The 17,723-nt window shown below is 36.5% G+C and overlaps 1 protein-coding gene across 1 annotated transcript; it reads left to right on the forward strand.

Moving 5' to 3' along the window:
- Positions 1–3,902: 3,902 nt before the first annotated feature.
- On the forward strand, positions 3,903–11,158 carry fmod.S (fibromodulin S homeolog). The gene is made up of 3 exons (XM_018248570.2): positions 3,903–4,212; positions 5,008–5,939; positions 10,889–11,158. Exons 2-3 carry the CDS (start codon positions 5,018–5,020, stop codon positions 11,038–11,040), a joined length of 1,074 nt encoding a protein of 357 aa, XP_018104059.1. The 5' UTR covers positions 3,903–4,212; positions 5,008–5,017; the 3' UTR covers positions 11,041–11,158.
- Positions 11,159–17,723: the final 6,565 nt, after the last annotated feature.

The following is a 17,723-nucleotide window of genomic DNA, read 5'->3' on the forward strand; positions in this document are numbered from 1 at the left end:
AGGGTATAATAAATCTTGAAAAATTTGAGGTTTTTCTTCCCACGAAAAACCTGGGTTTTAGTAAATAACCCCCTAAATCTGGATTGAGAACATTGAGAGCTTTGTAAAGAGACTTTTATGAATTATATTGCTGCTTGTAGTATTAAATAAGTGACGGTCCTGTATATACAGTAAGGGGCCCATTTACTAAGGGACAAAGTGAATTTTCGAATTAAAAAACTTCAAATTTCGAAGTAATTTTTGGGTAATTCGATCATCGAATAGGCTAAAATCAAAGTGAAAATACTTTACAATTTCGACCATTGGAAAATCGAAGTACTGTCTCTTTAAAAAACTTCGACTTCGACACTTCGCCACCTTAAACCTGCCGAATTGCTATGTTAGCCTATGGGGACCTCCTAGAACATATAGCCAACATTTGGCTAAGTTTTTAGAAGTCAAAGTAAAATCTTTTGATTGATCGATACAATCAAAAAACTTCGACTTCGAATGTCGGACTACCCTATTTGATGGTCGAATTTCGACGTTTTTTTCACTTCGAAATTCGACCCTGGATAAATCTGCCCCTAATTATCAATTTATATTTTTAGTATTCTGGACTGCCAGTTTTTGTTTTTAATGTGATGGATTGTTAATAAAATTAATATGAATTGAATAAAATAAATTTATGGGCAGATTAAGATCTCAACTTCACCTTAAATTATTTATATTTGTATTTAAAGACAGTTTCAGCAGGCTGAAATACAGTCAATGACCCTGACATTGCACTTTGTATACATGTCCTGTATTCAGTTTACATACAGTTACTGACTCTCAGATGATTCAAAAGCCTAGTATTAGTAAATGAAAGTTTACATGTATTACTTTTTTTGCTAAAACTCATGCAACTTTAAATTCCTGGACAGCTGAAAGCAATAAGGGGCAGATTTATTAAGGTTTGAATTGTAAATTCAAATTTGAATTTTCGAGTTGAATATTTGGTCAAAACTCACAAATTCAAGTTGGGAATAATCCAAACTCAATATCAAATTTGAATTTGAGATTTATCATACCTTGACCCTGGGACTTGAATTTGACTATTTGCCACCTTAAACCTGCCCGAGTTTATGTAGAAGTCAATGGCAGAGGTCCAGTGATCTATTTGAAGATGTTAATAGCCTTCCTGACATTCAAGTTTTTTTCGGAGAAAAAACTTGATTCGAGTTTAGTCAAATTCGATTTAAATTTGATCTGAATTTTCGGGCTGGTAATATTTGATCGAGTTTTAAACATTCATGTTTTTTCTTAAATAAGATACCATTTCGAGTTTCGAGGTCATTCGAGGTAAAAAAACTCTAACATTCTACCTTTGATAAATCAGCCCCTAATTGTTTTTCCACTAATTTTTTTTCCCACAAATCTTGCAAATTTCATGGTTTTCCTGTATTAAAGCTTGAAAAATTAGAAATGTATTAAGTGAAAAAATCACGAGAGAGTAAGGGGCATATTTATCAAGGGTCGAATTTCGAATTCAAAAAACGTCGAAATTCGAATTCAAAAAGACCAACCTAAATTAAGTCGAAGTTTTTTGGTTGAATAGGTCCGTTTTCGATCGAATAGGTCCCTCTTTAAGAAATGTATGAACTAATGTAGTACTCTCCAAACTTTTTTTTACCTGTGAATCACATTCAATTGCATGAAAAATTTCCTGGGGTGTCCCTATGTGAACTGCCAGTCTAAAGGAGGCTTTTTTTTGGCAGTACACCAGTTTTTATGCAACCAAAACTGGAATTAAAAAATAAGCACCTCCTTTAAGGCCTCTGGGACCAATAGCCTAGGGGTCAATGAGCAACATGTTGCTCCTGAGTCACTGGTTGCGGATCAGTGAACTAATGTATCAATTTAGAGCAATTTACAGAGCTAGTGACCCCCCCATTTAGAAAGACCCCCATCATTTAGAAAGACATAAAAAGTTGAAAAAAATACCTTTAGAAAAAAAAGTATATCACAAATAAAAAATTGAAAGTAACTGAAAAAAGTCATTATTTGAGGTGAACTACAGTATCTGAAACCAACTGAACTGAAAAAAAGTGTAGGAAGGTGAGCAACCCCTTTAATGCTGAAACAGATGATTTATATTTAAACAGAAAGTGCTCTTTTACTGTTGTTAAATGGGCAAAATTACAGCAGCCATTCTGATCATTACATAATAAATCAATAACCTCTTTAGTTATAGAGAAATCATTCAATAAATTGACCCCAGAACTGGAAACAATATTCTGCTCTAGATAGGCCACAAAATCCGATAATCATACAGACCGAAAACATACTTATGGGATCATTTACTATAAGGAAGGCAGTGCACAAAGCCCAAAAATAGGTATCATGTGGCCCATTTTTTCAGAGGTGCCCCTTGGAATTCTACTCTGCCTGGGTTTAGCAACACTTTGTTCTTGGGGGCAGGAGGGAGGAGAAACGTATGCATCCCGTCTCTCACCGTTTACGTGTCCCCAATCTGCATGCTATTCAGATAAATCAGACTGGCAGAGTACCCAGGAGTCCTGTACTGCCCCATGGCAGGCCTGTGACACTGCTGTTTGCAGCTACATTTTATATATTATATACATTTTTATTCCACATGAATTGCAGACAGCAGTCAGACTGGGGGAAGAAGTGCTGGCTGAGGGGACAGCTGTGGCCCTTACTTCTGAAGTGGCAGGAGCACATCATTTAATTGAACCCACAGGTAGGGCTTTGTCACTTTATGCATAGCAGTTCATTATAATTTCTTCGTAGATATCCACCTTTAATATGAACATAACACGCCATCTGCAGGAAAGAAAATATGTTAGCATCTTGGTTACCAACATGCATAGGTTGCCAACATTTTACAAAGATCAAATGTAAGCTTTACAAAAGTAATCTTAACAGAAGGCTTCTACCTGTGCTTCAGTAGAAACATTATCAAATTGCAGCTACTGCACTTCACACATAGAAGAAGCATTGTATTCCCCACTTATTTCCTTCATGCCCAGGAAGATGGCCCAATAACAGCATTCTTAACCACTAAGAATTATGGGACTGGGATCACAGGCCCTTGAGTTGTCTCTCCTCAAATGTTGAGAAGTCCCTGGCAACGACCCTGCCAAGCCCAGCCTGAAATAGTTTTCTCTCGAGTATCCAACCTATAAATTAGAATATTATCATATTTTAACTAATAATACTGTATATTTAACTAATAATAACATATATTTATAAACCAAGTTGGCATCTTTTAGTTTTGAGTTGCTTGTTAAAAAGTGGAGTTGTAGCAGATTTATAAAATAATATTGTCATCTATATTTCATCTTCATTTATATTTCTTCATATGAGCTTTTATTATATTCATTTACATTATTATGAATATTCTGGTCCCATCTAAGAAAATGTTACTCTCTAAGGAAAAGTGACCAGGATGGTAAGAGATTAGTCAACTGAAATAAGGAAGGCAACATACATTTATAGAATGAAAATATGTATGTGTTTCTGGAGGATCAGTAAATTTCTCAGGTACTGCAGCAAAGTGTAGACTCATTTTACCTTGTTTGCTTATGGTTTTTCATAGATAATTCTTTTGCATTGCTGGATTAGATCAAGCAGGATCATGCAGCTTGTCATTTTCCTCTGGAACAAACACTTTTTATCCTGTGATGTTTATTATATTGCATTTTTGTGTAAAATTATGTAAAAACATATTGATCATACAGGAAGGTAAAATCTTTCATTCTGAACAATGGGAACCTTATATCATTTTTATAGGGACCGTGGCAATGCTTTGCCCTGTGCAGGAGACAGGGAGGGGTTGAAAAAGTTACAAGAGAAGGTTGTAGTTGGCAGAAGTCTGAGGAAAATATCAATCTTCATCCCAGGTCTCAATTTCCATAAACACCTCCTAAGGACACAGAGGAGGGAACTCATCATAGATGAGAGAGAGTGTGATAGAGAGAGAAAGAAAGAGGGAGGAAGAGTTCATAGAGTGAGGGGGTAAGAGTATAAGCAAGAGAGGAAAAGAGTGACTTAAAGAAAGTGAGACAACAGAGTGTGCAGAGAAGAAGCACCTGGTGTTCTGTACATATCTGTACAGATCATAATTCTCCAGAAAACACACTGCTGTAAGTTTACAGCACAAAGCAATACTGCCCATCTGAGCAACTAAACAGTGCCTGAGATAAAAGGACAAATTCGGCACATCTGGTAAGGATATTATAATATTTTTATACATAGGAGGCTAGAATGTAAACCAGAGGAGCATTCCTAAAAAAATCTTTTCAGTCTGAGGGACGCTGGGCTATGTGTAAGCTCATGACCCATAGACTTCCTTTTTACATTGTGTAGCAGACTTATGGTTACCCTGGAGGCTATACTGCATCTTTGTTTTGCAGGGTATGTATGGATTATATAAAAATATAATAGATGTTTTTCTATTTAAAATAACTTCAGTTAAAATGCATTTTTTTTTCTAAACTTACTTATAGTCTGCAGTGTATCTAGAACCATTTAAGCTACATGTCCTTTATTAATTGCAATCAATATATTTTTCTATTGGTAAAAGTCTGTATATTTAAGCTGTCATTCGCATTCCCACATGATAGAATATACTTAGATGCTAATGCATTAACAGAAATAAAATTTGACTCAGGTCTAATAAACCATAAAACCAATTAAATATTGTGTTTCAAATTGGAGACAAGTAAATGTTGCTTTGGTTGCTTTGTGTTACTGGAGTTTGCACCTGTTACACTACCCCTTTAATGCTTTGTAAATAAAGTGCAGTGATATTAATTATGTGTCCACTATCTCTATCACCCCTTCATTTATGAAATTTTTTATACAATCTTCCAAATTCCAACACATTTGCTTTTATAAACAATGCTTTTTACAAGCTTTACAGACCACATACAGATACATTTAAAAATGTATAAAAGCCGTGTTGTCTTTGAAGAATTCTGTTTGTTTGTAAATGTTAACCGCAGCTTGTTACTTTCTCAGACTCGGCAGCATGATTATTTTGGTGTTTCTTCTCTTCATCTCTGTGTGTGATGTTTCTTGGTGCCAGTATGATGAATATGATTCCCATTGGTGGATTGCCTATATGCACAGTCAGCAGTACAGCTATGGACCTTCCTATGACTATGAGCCAGTCCCAGCACCTCCATCTGCCAGTGACTGCCCCCAGGAGTGTGAGTGCCCCCCTAACTATCCAACAGCCATGTACTGTGATGGGCGTGATCTCAAGTACATGCCCTATGTCCCAGCTCGAATTAAATATGCATACTTTCAGAACAACCATATAACTGCAATTCCAGATGGAGCCTTTGATAATGCCACTGGGTTGGTATGGTTAGCACTGCATGGTAACCAGATTGTAAGTGACAAAGTAGGCAGAAAGATATTCTCCAAACTTCGAGGATTGGAGAGGATTTATCTGCAACATAACAATCTGACCCGTATACCCACTGGTCTGCCTCGTTCACTGCGTGAGATACACCTTTCTTCTAATCAGATCTCGCGAGTTCCATCAAATGCTTTAGAAGGTCTGGAGAACCTTACTGCACTTTACCTACATGATAATCAAATTCAAGAGGTAGGGAGTGTTCTAAAAGGGTTGAAGTCCCTTGTACATTTGGACATTAGCAATAATCAACTTCGTAAGCTACCCGACTCATTACCAGACTCTCTGCAACAGGTGTATTTGGAATACAATCAACTCAATAATGTTCCTAATGAGTATTTCAAGTCCTATCCAAAGCTTCAGTATGTAAGGATCTCACATAATCGTCTTACTAATGAAGGGATCCCAGGAAGTACATTCAACACTAGCAGTCTAATAGAGCTAGACTTGTCTTTCAACCAACTGAATCGCATTCCACCTGTCAACACAAATCTGGAACATCTATACTTGCAGGGAAATAAAATTGAAGGTACGTCAGTGTCTAATGTACATTACTGTACATGCATAAGAACAATACAAGTGGCTCATGATAAATGACACAAAACTAAACCACTCATTATGCTATATTTTTATCTTCATCCTAGCTGCAGCAATTTCACCTCATTCACTTTGGCAAAAAGACCTGCAGGTGCTTGCAACTTTAATGCAATATCATTTATTGCTAACATTTCTTTCATGGTCATTGGGTTTATGGTCTATGGGATGTATGGTGTAAATAAAAGGGGCCCCTGTAGTTAATTAAGAGAGACACTCTGCTCCTTGCATGCATTATCTAAGGTGCAAGAATGAAGAACATGGAATTTCTGCCACTGCCAAACATGGAACATGCAATGATGCCCAGTCAGTGCAATGTAAATTATGTGATTCTCTCCCCCATCTGAGGTAGTTCCTGCAATGCTGGAGCCACCACGCCTGATAGCAGCATTGCACCTGGATATGTTCCATCTGGTTAGAAGGGGAGGCAATTATTGGCAGGCATAGTTCACTAAACTGTACCTTTATACACATAAATGGACTATCAGTGAAAGAAAAAATGTAATATCATTATCTGATTTAGAAATATTATTAAACCTAGACTCAAATATATTATTTGGGATGCTTTTCAAATGTTAGTGTTACTGTTATTTTGTTAATTTTAGTGTGATTAATTAATTTTTAAATGATATAGCAACAGGGATATTATTTCCAATTAGCGGTATAAAATCATCTTCAGGGCAGCTGGATCAGGGATATTTATCATCATTACAAGTGTCAGAATCTGGCCATCCCTAAAAGACAGTCATCAAGAAACTCTTCTTTTTACACATAATTTATACATCATAAAGTGAGTTTGCATAAACGAGAACCTTAGGAATGCTGAGCCAGTTTTAGATGAGGTGTGTTGGAATCTATGTATACAGTATGTGTATAGTGAATGGTCCAATTGTACCAAAAGGAAGGAGGTGGGCCAAATACTCTTCTGAGCCCTGCTTTTTAGTTTATTTCCTAAAGTACAATTTAGGTGACTCAGGTATTCAGAGTAACCGTTCAACATTGGTTCTAATAAGGATGTTGATGTATTCATACTTAAATAAATTAGATATACTATATTGTGAAATGCCTAAATAAGCACACAACTCTAATGTTACCTTCATGATAACCAAACATGATATTCTATAAGTTGTTCTTCAACAGGATAAAGAAATCCTTTTTTACTATTGTTAGTCGCACTATGATTAATCTTCTCTAGCTTGGCGACTAATCTTCACAAAGTTCTTTCCCATCAGCAATAATGTAAATTATCAGTAGGAAAAGGTACAAGTTGCTTCAGCTTTCTGAAGTCTCCTGTCTCACAAAGAAACTTTGGGGTGACTTTGGAGAGCGGAATCAACTCATATGTTTTCCCCCTGGTGATTTAGATTATTGCTAGTGGAACATAATTTAGAGGAGATTAGTCACCTGCGCTAGAGGAGATTAATCAAGGGACAACTAATCTCCTTTTATGTCAGTGGTTTGGTCAGAGCATAACCAAAACAATTCAGCAGTCCACTGGGAAACTTCTTATCTCACAGCCTAACATGCAGCAGCTAGGGAGACGTGTGGGTTTGTGTTTATTCTGACTGATCTATTTTTATAATAGTCTAATAATGAAGTAGAATGTGACTTTACTTTCAATTTTAGATTGTGTTCTGTTAACTATAAGAAACAACAAAAAACATATATTTCTTATAGGCATAAAGTATGTTCAGTACAAAATCTATTCATTAAACTAATATTAGAAAGGGACTATACGTCCCCTTAACTATTATTACAAAAAGGTTATGTTAATTATTTTGCATTAACATTAACTATTAGCTTAATGGAGTAAATATCACTGGTTGAGTTTCTACAAAATAGCAAGGGTTTTTTAAATTCGGAGAAAATAAGAGAATACTAAGTAGTTATACAGTATGCTTGTTCAAACAGAAAAACATATTTGCAAGGGACATAAATGTTTTACACGTGGCCTAGGTAAATGTTTCCGTTATCCGGAAACCCATTATCCAGAAAACTCCAAATTACTGAAAGGCCATCTCCCATAGACTCCATTTTATTAAAATACAATTTTTTTAAAATGATTTTCCTTTTCTCTGTAATAATAAAACAGTACTTTGTACTTTATCCAATCTAAGCTATAATTAATCCATACTGGAAGCAAAACCAGACTGTTGGGTTTACATTATTTTCTAGTAGACTCAAGATCCAAATTACAGAAAGATTCGTTAATTCGAAAACCCCAGGTCCAGAGCATTTTGAATAACAGGTCCTACACCTATATTTATTACAGAAATTAACATGGTAGTAATCAAACTTAAAATTCATCTGTTCAATCCAACAGCACAAGCCACTTTGCTGCCATAGCAGGTACTGTAGATGTTTACTAACATATAAATGACAGGAACAAAATACATATATTTATGGACTACCAGTTGATATTATCGTTTTGTATTATCTTTAGGTATTTGTATATTACATACTGCCCTGTGATGGATTTATAGTCTTTAGTAACATGTAACATTGGTTATGGTATTGGTATTCAAAGTATTTACAGTACAGCTAAGTGCTTACACTGGATTTATTTACCTCAGTGCAGCAAACCATTGCCACAGATTTCCTTACAATATACTACTTAAAATATGTATGGACCCATAAGGTTAAATTCCCTTATGGAGTAGATTTACCTCTATTTCTCTCTCAGTCCCAAATCCTGTATTCTTGTTACCTCTGTGGGATAGTTATTCCCCTATTGACCCATGTATAGATGACCATTAACAGTTTCACTTAATCTATTAACCTGGTACCCAGGTCTCTTCCTCTTTGGCCTCCATCTTAAAAACAGGGTGAATGTCTGGTAGGGAGATAAAAAGGTCCCAGTAAGAAGAGTGTCCTGAAGGGTCTACACTTTTATTAAAGTCAGGGAAAATGGCCCCCGGGAACAAGGTAACTAGATTTCAATAGGACTAGCACTGTCGTAAGCACTGGTAGGCATATTTAGCTAGAAGGAGCAGCACTAAGCTCCAACTTAGGACTGATACCTGCTGGAGGTAGCTCTTCCAAGATATTACTGACCTTAAAGTGAATGGACCGTAGTTTGGAAAGGGACTCAAGTTAGTAAGTAATCCATAAGGTTTTTGCTGAAGGTGTTCTGGCCTGCCAAAGCCATCTCCACAGTGGCATTAGGGTTCAGCTCTGTATTTGAATATTGCTGCTTCTCATCTGTCTCATTGATTTCCATGTTCTACGTGAATACAACTACTCCTGAATATGCTGAATAAACCTTGGTTGCTGTTTAAGAATTTCTGTGCAGAAGAGGGATGTAGTTGTGTACCACAGCTTCCTCCATGCAGTATGGTGAGGGTCACGTTTAGCAAGAGGGTCTAATGTAAACGATGCTCATGCCAATCCAATTGGATTGTTGGCCAAGACAGGGTTACATATATAACAGCATGGTAAATAGTCTCTTAGAAATGTGTAATGTCTTCAACAGGTAAAAGGAAGACTCCATGCAATCTGTACATACTAGGAAATACAAAAAGGAATTCACCCAGAGAGTAGAAAAAGCATTTAGAATATGACATTTGTGTTTATTCCAGGAAATATTGCACAACATGTTTAGTTGAATAAGCATTCCTATAGATGAAATCAGAAAGTAAACATTTAAACCCTTAACTTCAAACAAGAGCACCTGTTTTTGTGTAACTAGGTCTATCAACAACAAAGCATGATTTAGAGCATTGTCATCTAGTAGTCTGCTTTAAGATTCATGAATTCCCATAAAAGTTAGCAGAAAGCTAATATTTAGCTGCACATCACATGTTCCCAACAAATATTTAATATTTAATATTAGGAGTGTGTGGAGAAATCAAGTATGAATTAGACCAATTCACTTAAACCTTTACAGACACAAGCAGTGAAAATGCAGGTACTCAAAGTTGGCCACAGCTTTATTGAACATAACCTTAACTAGGTCTTTGCTATAACTTACCTAGACCACATGTAAAAAAATAATATTTTATTCCTTTCATCACAGAGCATGTAAGGTATATATGCACAAACATTAAACTGGCAAGAACCATCATTCATGCCTTAGCTTTGACAACCAATGCTAGAATTGTGGAGGGATGCTCAGGGATGCCATCCCTCCACTTCTTCATTCTTTTACTGTACAGAGTGCTGATAAGGCCCCATCTAGAAAACGCTGTAAAGTTTTGGTCTTCAGTGCTAAAAAATTATATTATTGAAATAGAGAGGGTCCACAGAAAGGCAACTAAGCTTATAAAAGGTATGGGAAATCTGCGCTATGAGGAAAAACTGGCCAAGTTGGGGTTGTTCACGCTGGTGAAGAGACACTTAAGGATGATATGATAACTATGTATAAATATAGGGGATCATATAATAATCTTTCTGATATTTGAATTTTTTCCCCCTCCGAGGCAAATTGGAGAGGCTTCACAAGGGTTTCTTTGCCTTCCTCTGGATCAACTAGCAATTAGGCAGTTAGGACGTGTTTCTTTTTTCTGGTTTACTATGTTACTATGTTATGTTACTTTTGTGCAAGTACCTATTTGATTTCAATAAAACATGCTCTTCCTCTTCCAAAACTAACTAACACAATCGTTGAGTTGATGTATGGAACAAAGTATTACAAAAGAGTAATTAAAATTACTAGAAAAACAGTAATGCAAGGAAAAGTGTGTGTCTTATTCACTGTTATTTTGGTTTGTATAACTCAAGCAGTCTTTGCCTATGGAAAAGCAACTGAATTAAACTGGTGCAAACTAGGGGGCTTATATTGAAAAAAGCCATTTATTCGCAGGTACTTAAAAGCATAAACTCTTTGTGTACATTTCACTGCAGATGAGTGACCTCAATAACATTCTTATTTTCTTTTCTTCTCAGAGTTATCAGTTAAAAGCTTTTGCACATTTGTGGACATCACCAACTTCTCTCAGCTTCAGGTTTTGCGCCTTGAAGGTAATGAAATTAAGGCTAATGCTATCCCACCGGACACGCCACTTTGCCTTCGTAAAGCTGACATCATCCATATGTAGAAGAAAGAAGCCATGGATATGAAGAATACTGCAGGTTGCCTGTCTACCTACAGACTGAATTGACTCTTAACCAATGTGTAGCTATAATCTTGCATAGGCACCTTTTATGCTTTCAGCAATAGACCTGCAATGCAAGGACACTGATAAGTAGATTTTAGCTCATTCATAAGTCCTAGTTTCCCATTTTCAATAACTGAATCATAAATAGCATGAATCGCAGTACCATACAATTTTTTTCAACAATTTGGAGATAAAATACAAATGTTCCTGCACAGTAAAATATTTATCACATTAGGGAAAGTTTCCTCAGAATAATAAAATATTAGCTCCTGTGATAGGTGGTAGTAGCTGTATGATGACTGTATGTGATTGAATATTTTGATCATTCCTATTTTAGCATAAATTACCCAGTAGAACAGGACATGTGTAACTACAGAATATTTGCATATAGTGAAGTAAAGATGAAAATGGATCCTGACAAGAAATGTTTTAATCATTTACACACTTGCAGTATGTGAGTTTACAGGAGTACACTGAGATCCAAGGCCTGAGAATAACTCTGTTTTCTGTTTCTGTGTAACTCCATAGAGATACATGGGGCTCAGATACCATCTACTCGAGTAGTGGCCAGATATTGGCTGCTCATTTGATCTTTCTTGACCAAACTTGACTAAATGAAGTTGAGGAAGTACCCCATTCATTCATTAGTTTATTTGGTCCTGGAACTGCATGCACTTTGCAGGCTCTTTGTGTCATCTGGGGTCGCCACCTGTCTGGTATTGGCTTGATGGCAATATTATTAATAGGGAAAAATTATAAAAAATTTTTTAGAAAGGTTGAATTTTTTTTCCAGAAAAGGTGGCAACCCTAGGGTCAGTTAAAACTTTGATGACTGAAGCAGTCAATATTATGCTTGTTCTGCAGGAAAATCCTGAGGCAATAAGAAAGATTATATAAATTCCCCACAACTAAACTAAGAGGTGACATTGCAGTTTTAGCAAATCAATATATGTTTTATGCAAACTAAAAGATGCAGCTAAATAGGCATAAATGACTGTTCTGTGGTAATACAAACAAAATGTGCTTCTCTTTATATATAGTTTTGGTCTGTAGTATTGGTCTTTTAGTTTCTTCTGTGTGCCTTTCCTGTAAAATACTCTCTGGCACACATCAGCTCTTACAAAGATCTCTTACAGCTTTATTATTATTCTCTCAACTTATCCAGTTTTAAATATATAATGGCCAATGAATATATCTTTTATCTTTTAATAAAAATTATGTATCTGCTTTGTTGAAAAGTGCTTTTAATTCAGTTGAGTGGTTGCATGATTCCTCTTTGTAAAACTGTACTGAATCTGCATGTATTTGCTGCCCTCTTGTGTTTTTAAAACACATTTACAGTATAAGCATAATTATTATAAAGCCTCTGAACTGCACACACACGCACGATTCTTATTCATAATTTAGAAATCTATGATTAAAACTACTATTAATAAGCTTGTACAAATTTAAAATATTTAAAAAAGGAGTTTTCCTGGTATCCCGGTGGGCCAGTCCGACACTGCGCAGGTCAGAGGCTAGATCGGCTCAGGAGCTCAGATGATCAAGCAAGGAGCACTGGTCAGGGACAGGTTTATAAAGGGGCTTGTTGCTTGAATGACAACGCATGTTGTTAATGAGGCAGGACGAGGTAACCGAATTGCAAGAAACATTATTGAAAGTCTGTTCAGGGCAGTGTCCAGCATAAGCACTAAGACCCCCAATGGCCCACCAAAATAAGTGCAGGAGCATCCAATCACAAAGGCCAGGGTTAGATTCTTTGTGATTCCTGACAAACATGGTGCAAACACCCAAAAATCACAAGGCAAAAATTACTTAGCACTCTTTTGGAATTTTCATGACTTTCAGCTCATGCGCAGGACTGGAAAATTTCTCCAACTGTGCATGCTCCGAAAACGAAGGTCTGTTTCCGAACTGTAACGAGATGGCGGCCATGAACTACGGGGGACAGAATCTGCACCAAGGGGTAAGTAAAAATTTAGGGGCATTTGCCCAGGGTACCACCTTGGCAGGGGTGGGAGGAGGAAGGGGGGTCTACAAAGGGTAGGGGGTTTTCATGTTATGGGTTTGTTTCTCCTTTAAAGGATACCAATCCTTATTCTTCAAATCTGGTAAGCATAATTCCCATTTGTTTCTACATTTACCTATGGTTTGTTTTCTGTTTTTAAGTAAAGTAGAATAAATCCACAATAAGGGATGGACTCTCTATGTATTTGCCAGGTAATATAATATATTTTACAATGGTGTTTTACTGATCAGTGTATAATTGAGGCGTGGGTGCATTTCAGGCTTACCAAAAACACTGTCCAAACAGTATTTTGGCCCTTGTCACGATCAGTAGAAAGTTACCTGGGCTTTGCACACCTGTTTTCATGGTGATTGTGCATCAGGGAGCTGAGATTGCAGGTAATTGGGACCTTTTTAATTGTTTTTGCAGCTATTATAGTCTGCAACCAGGACCAGAGGAGGCCTGGTTCGACACAGCACGTGGCTTGGCACCAGTCCGAGGCCGGTGGTTGGGGACCCCTGTATTGAATGACAACGCATGTTGTTAATGAGGCAGGACGAGGTAACCGAATTGCAAGAAACATTATTGAAAGTCTGTTCAGGGCAGTGTCCAGCATAAGCACTAAGACCCCCAATGGCCCACCAAAATAAGTGCAGGAGCATCCAATCACAAAGGCCAGGGTTAGATTCTTTGTGATTCCTGACAAACATGGTGCAAACACCCAAAAATCACAAGGCAAAAATTACTTAGCACTCTTTTGGAATTTTTTAGCACTCTTTTTTGTCGACAGCCACAGCAAGTGGCTTGGCACCGGTCCGAGGCCGGTGGTTGGGGACCCCTGTATTATCCTGCTGTTTTTACACAGCATCAGTGTTGGACTGGGATACCAAGGGCCCACCAGAAAACCTTAGACTATAGGCCCACTCTACAAACTATTTCTCCTCTTCCTCTCCTCACTCAACTTCAGTTCTCCAAGTCTCTTTTCTTTTTATTATATAATCTATTATTTTTATCTATTTAGCCATTTTGTTCCCATACAAATGTAGGCGACGACCATGAAATTGACCAAATGTTTAGAAGCAGGTGGGCCCATTGACACTTGGGCCCACCGGGAGTTTTCCTGGTATCCCAGTGGGCCAGTCCGACAGTGCACAGCATAATAAATATGTCCCTCAGATAAAGTGAGTTATTGCTTTTACACACAGGCTTTTATTTCATGTGTTTGAGCACACCTCAATACATTAGTTAGTTAATTCTATTATATTCTGCCTTTTTTTACTCATAAGCGTTACGAATTGTGTTTTACATGTTTTTACACGCAACATGCTGCATTTTCTTGCACTTGATGCCCATTCAGAAAAACGCACATACATACATATATATATATATATATATATATATAGAATCTGTGAAGAGCCGGCACAACTCGTAATCCGCTGTGTTATTTGCCTGCAGCAAAAAAGCATCGTGAATATCCAGAACCAAAGCGAGCACTCTCATGTCCAATAAAAGTGTTTTTATTTAACAAACAGAAGCTTGAATGCAATAAATGTGACTTTATTCATCTAAATAATTTGGAGTACGGTTCTATGTAAAAATCTATACATACAATTTTGATCTAGCACCCACGATCATACTAACAGATCCGGATCAGAGTGCGGCTGCTCATGAGAAATTATATATATATATATATATATATATATATATATATATATATATATATATATATAGTCAAACACAAGAGTCCTCTGCACTCAACCCATTATCAATATATTTAAGACAGCGACATTTTGTGCATAATGCTACTAAAAAATGCCTTACCCTTTAAACAAAACAGGGATTGTTTGTCCATATATTGCAATATATTTAAGCTGGCCAACTACGTCAAAGTCATCCCATATCTGGCCAGTCCTATGCTCAATTTTATCTGATTCATTAAGAATTCTATTGCTTCATTATACATTTTACAAAGGGGCTAGGTTTTACCTGCAACTTACTTGCTGCTTTCAAAGTAAACCTCCATACTTGGCTGCCCTTTTATTAGACACCAGTGGGATCACCTGACTATAGCTGGAAAGGGTGGGAGCTACAACATGGAGCTGGTCCCTGCTCCTGTATAAACTATAACAAACAAGGGAAAGTTGTGCTCACCACTATTTTTTAAAACCATTAGGCGGGAGTGCAATGAGGCTGTGACCACAAAATACATATAGTCAAACACAAGAGTCCTCTGCACTCAACCCATTATCAATATATTTAATACAGCGACATTTTGTGCATAATGCTACTAAAAAATGCCTTACCCTTTAAACAAAACAGGGATTGTTTGTCCATATATTGCAATATATTTAAGCTGGCCAACTACGTCAAAGTCACAGTCACAGCCTCATATACATATATATAAATATATATATTTTGTTTTTTTCAAGCTCAGCACATGTAAAAATACTCATGTGTAAGAGCTCATACAAAGGGCTTGATTCAATTCAATGCGCTAAATGTGTGATAAGGAAAAGATGTGTTTACCTGTGATAAAAAATGCACTATTGTACCTAATTCAATTCATTGCGATATGGAATTTCATGAATGCAAGAAACATGAATGCGGTACTGAGTTATTGCAGTTTTATTTTTTTACTCACATTTTGTGTGAAAATGGTTGTTATTGCTCTTTTTTCCGCAAATCACGCTGCAACTTAACAAGCAAACTTCTACAATTGAAGAAATACAACATATGTCAGGTTCATACCTTTTTAATTTTTTCATGTGGAAAAAAACTTCCTGTTAGTAAAAAATGTTGACAATACAAGTCATCCTGTACGTGAAGTAGAATGTGGGGAAGAAGAAGCACAATCTCATGATGATGCTGTCTTTTTAGAGGAGCCAGAGGAGAATCAGGATCCATCAGAATATGATTCAGCATTTACTGAAAAAGATTGGATATATGCTAAAATCAATATAGTGAGTTTTAGAATTCCACATAGATTAACCTTTATAAAAATATTACACTTTACAGTGCTCTTTTGGCATCTTTAATTCTGTCTACTATTGCATTTTAGTTTTTGTTTGTGGGGGGGGGGCAACTGAAGTGAAGAGAAAAAGCTTTAATGTAAAACAGATGGAATGGAATTACTTTAACAAACATATGTTAGAGGGTCAACTTATTTGCTCCTAATGGACACCTTTTGAAAGATTCAAAAGTTATTCACAAATGATATGAGAGTTGATTGAATGAAACCGCTTTCTGTTTCGGAACATTTGCTCCTGACCATGAGGGGCCAAAAAAGCCATATGAGTACAATCTATTGCACCCATGAAATTAGGCAGACCTCCTCGGACAAAAAAGCCCCACTTTCAGCCATTCCTGTCGTTTAAGAGCTTGTAGAACTTCAGACAGTGCCTGAGAGAAAATGGATTGAGACATGCCACTGACAAGACCTTCTGATGCCAGAAAATGACAGATTGGCAATAACTTGGTGAAGCCAAAAAATTAAGGTTTTTTTAATGGAGCTACAATATTAATGTACTGTTGCCCTGCAATGGTGTTGTGTTTGCTTCAGAAACACTACTATAGTTTATATAATCAAGCTGCTACAGTATGTAGCCATGGGGGCAGCCATTCAAGCACAGGATACACAGTACATACTACAGAGCTTATCTATTATCTGCTGTTTAACCTGTACCTTTTCTCCTTTTTCAGCTTTGAATGGCTGCCACCATGGCTACACAGCAGCTTGTTTATATAAACTATAGTAGAGTATCTGAAGCAAATAAATCAGTTGTACCAGTGCACACAATAGCACCTTATATTTTCATTACTAAAAAACACTTCTGTTTCTTGCTGTTAATGTTCCTCTAAGTTGATATGGATATGAAAATGTAAGAAATAAAAATAAGACAAAAAGGTCATGGATTTTAAAATCTATTTTTATTTTTAAACAATAGAACATTTGAAAGTAATTTTGTTAATGAAATATACATTGGTGTTGCAGTAAGTACGTTTAAAACACTTCTGTGATAATGCGCATTGTGAGAACAGAAGACAGAAAGAGGGAGAAATGGCTTTAGCAACAGGAGAAAGAGCATTTCCGTCAGTTCAAAGTGCAAAGGGGAAATAGAAGTTATCGCAAAAGACTTCATGTGATAAGTGATTTCAGGTTGAATTGAATTTGCAAAAAGTAAGTGTTCCTGCTACTTTTAAGTTGCAAAAGCATAGGTAATTTAATAAGTGTTTAGTGCAATGAATTGCATAGTGGACTCGTGAAAAGTTGCACAAAATGTACCATATTGTATTGAATTGAATCAAAGCCAAAGTTTGTTTACAGAGGGATTTATGGTGGGGCTGTCATAAAGTGTACAAATTACTGGATTACAAAGAAACCAGACAAGAAATATACTGTAATCCCTTGCAGGGACTGCATGAGAAAGTAAAAGTTAAAGGGGTTGTTCATATTTAAATACATTTTTAGCATGATACAGTAAGTGATATTCTGAGGCAACTTGCAAATTATTTTCATTTTTTATTATTTGTGCTTTTTGAGTTATTTAACCTTTTATTCAGCAGCTCTCCAGCATTTTAGTCCAAATTACCCTAGCAACCATGCATTGATTTTAAT

This window comes from Xenopus laevis, chromosome 2S (genome assembly GCF_017654675.1).
Source record: "Xenopus laevis strain J_2021 chromosome 2S, Xenopus_laevis_v10.1, whole genome shotgun sequence".
Classification (NCBI taxonomy): domain Eukaryota; kingdom Metazoa; phylum Chordata; class Amphibia; order Anura; family Pipidae; genus Xenopus; species Xenopus laevis.

Coding starts and splice junctions, on each gene's coding strand:
- fmod.S (XM_018248570.2), top strand. CDS start 5,018: ATGATTATTTTGGTGTTTCTTCTCTTCATCTCTGTGTGTGATGTTTCT. Junction 5,940..10,888: donor GCAGGGAAATAAAATTGAAG/GTACGTCAGTGT, acceptor TTTTCTTCTCAG/AGTTATCAGTTAAAAGCTTT.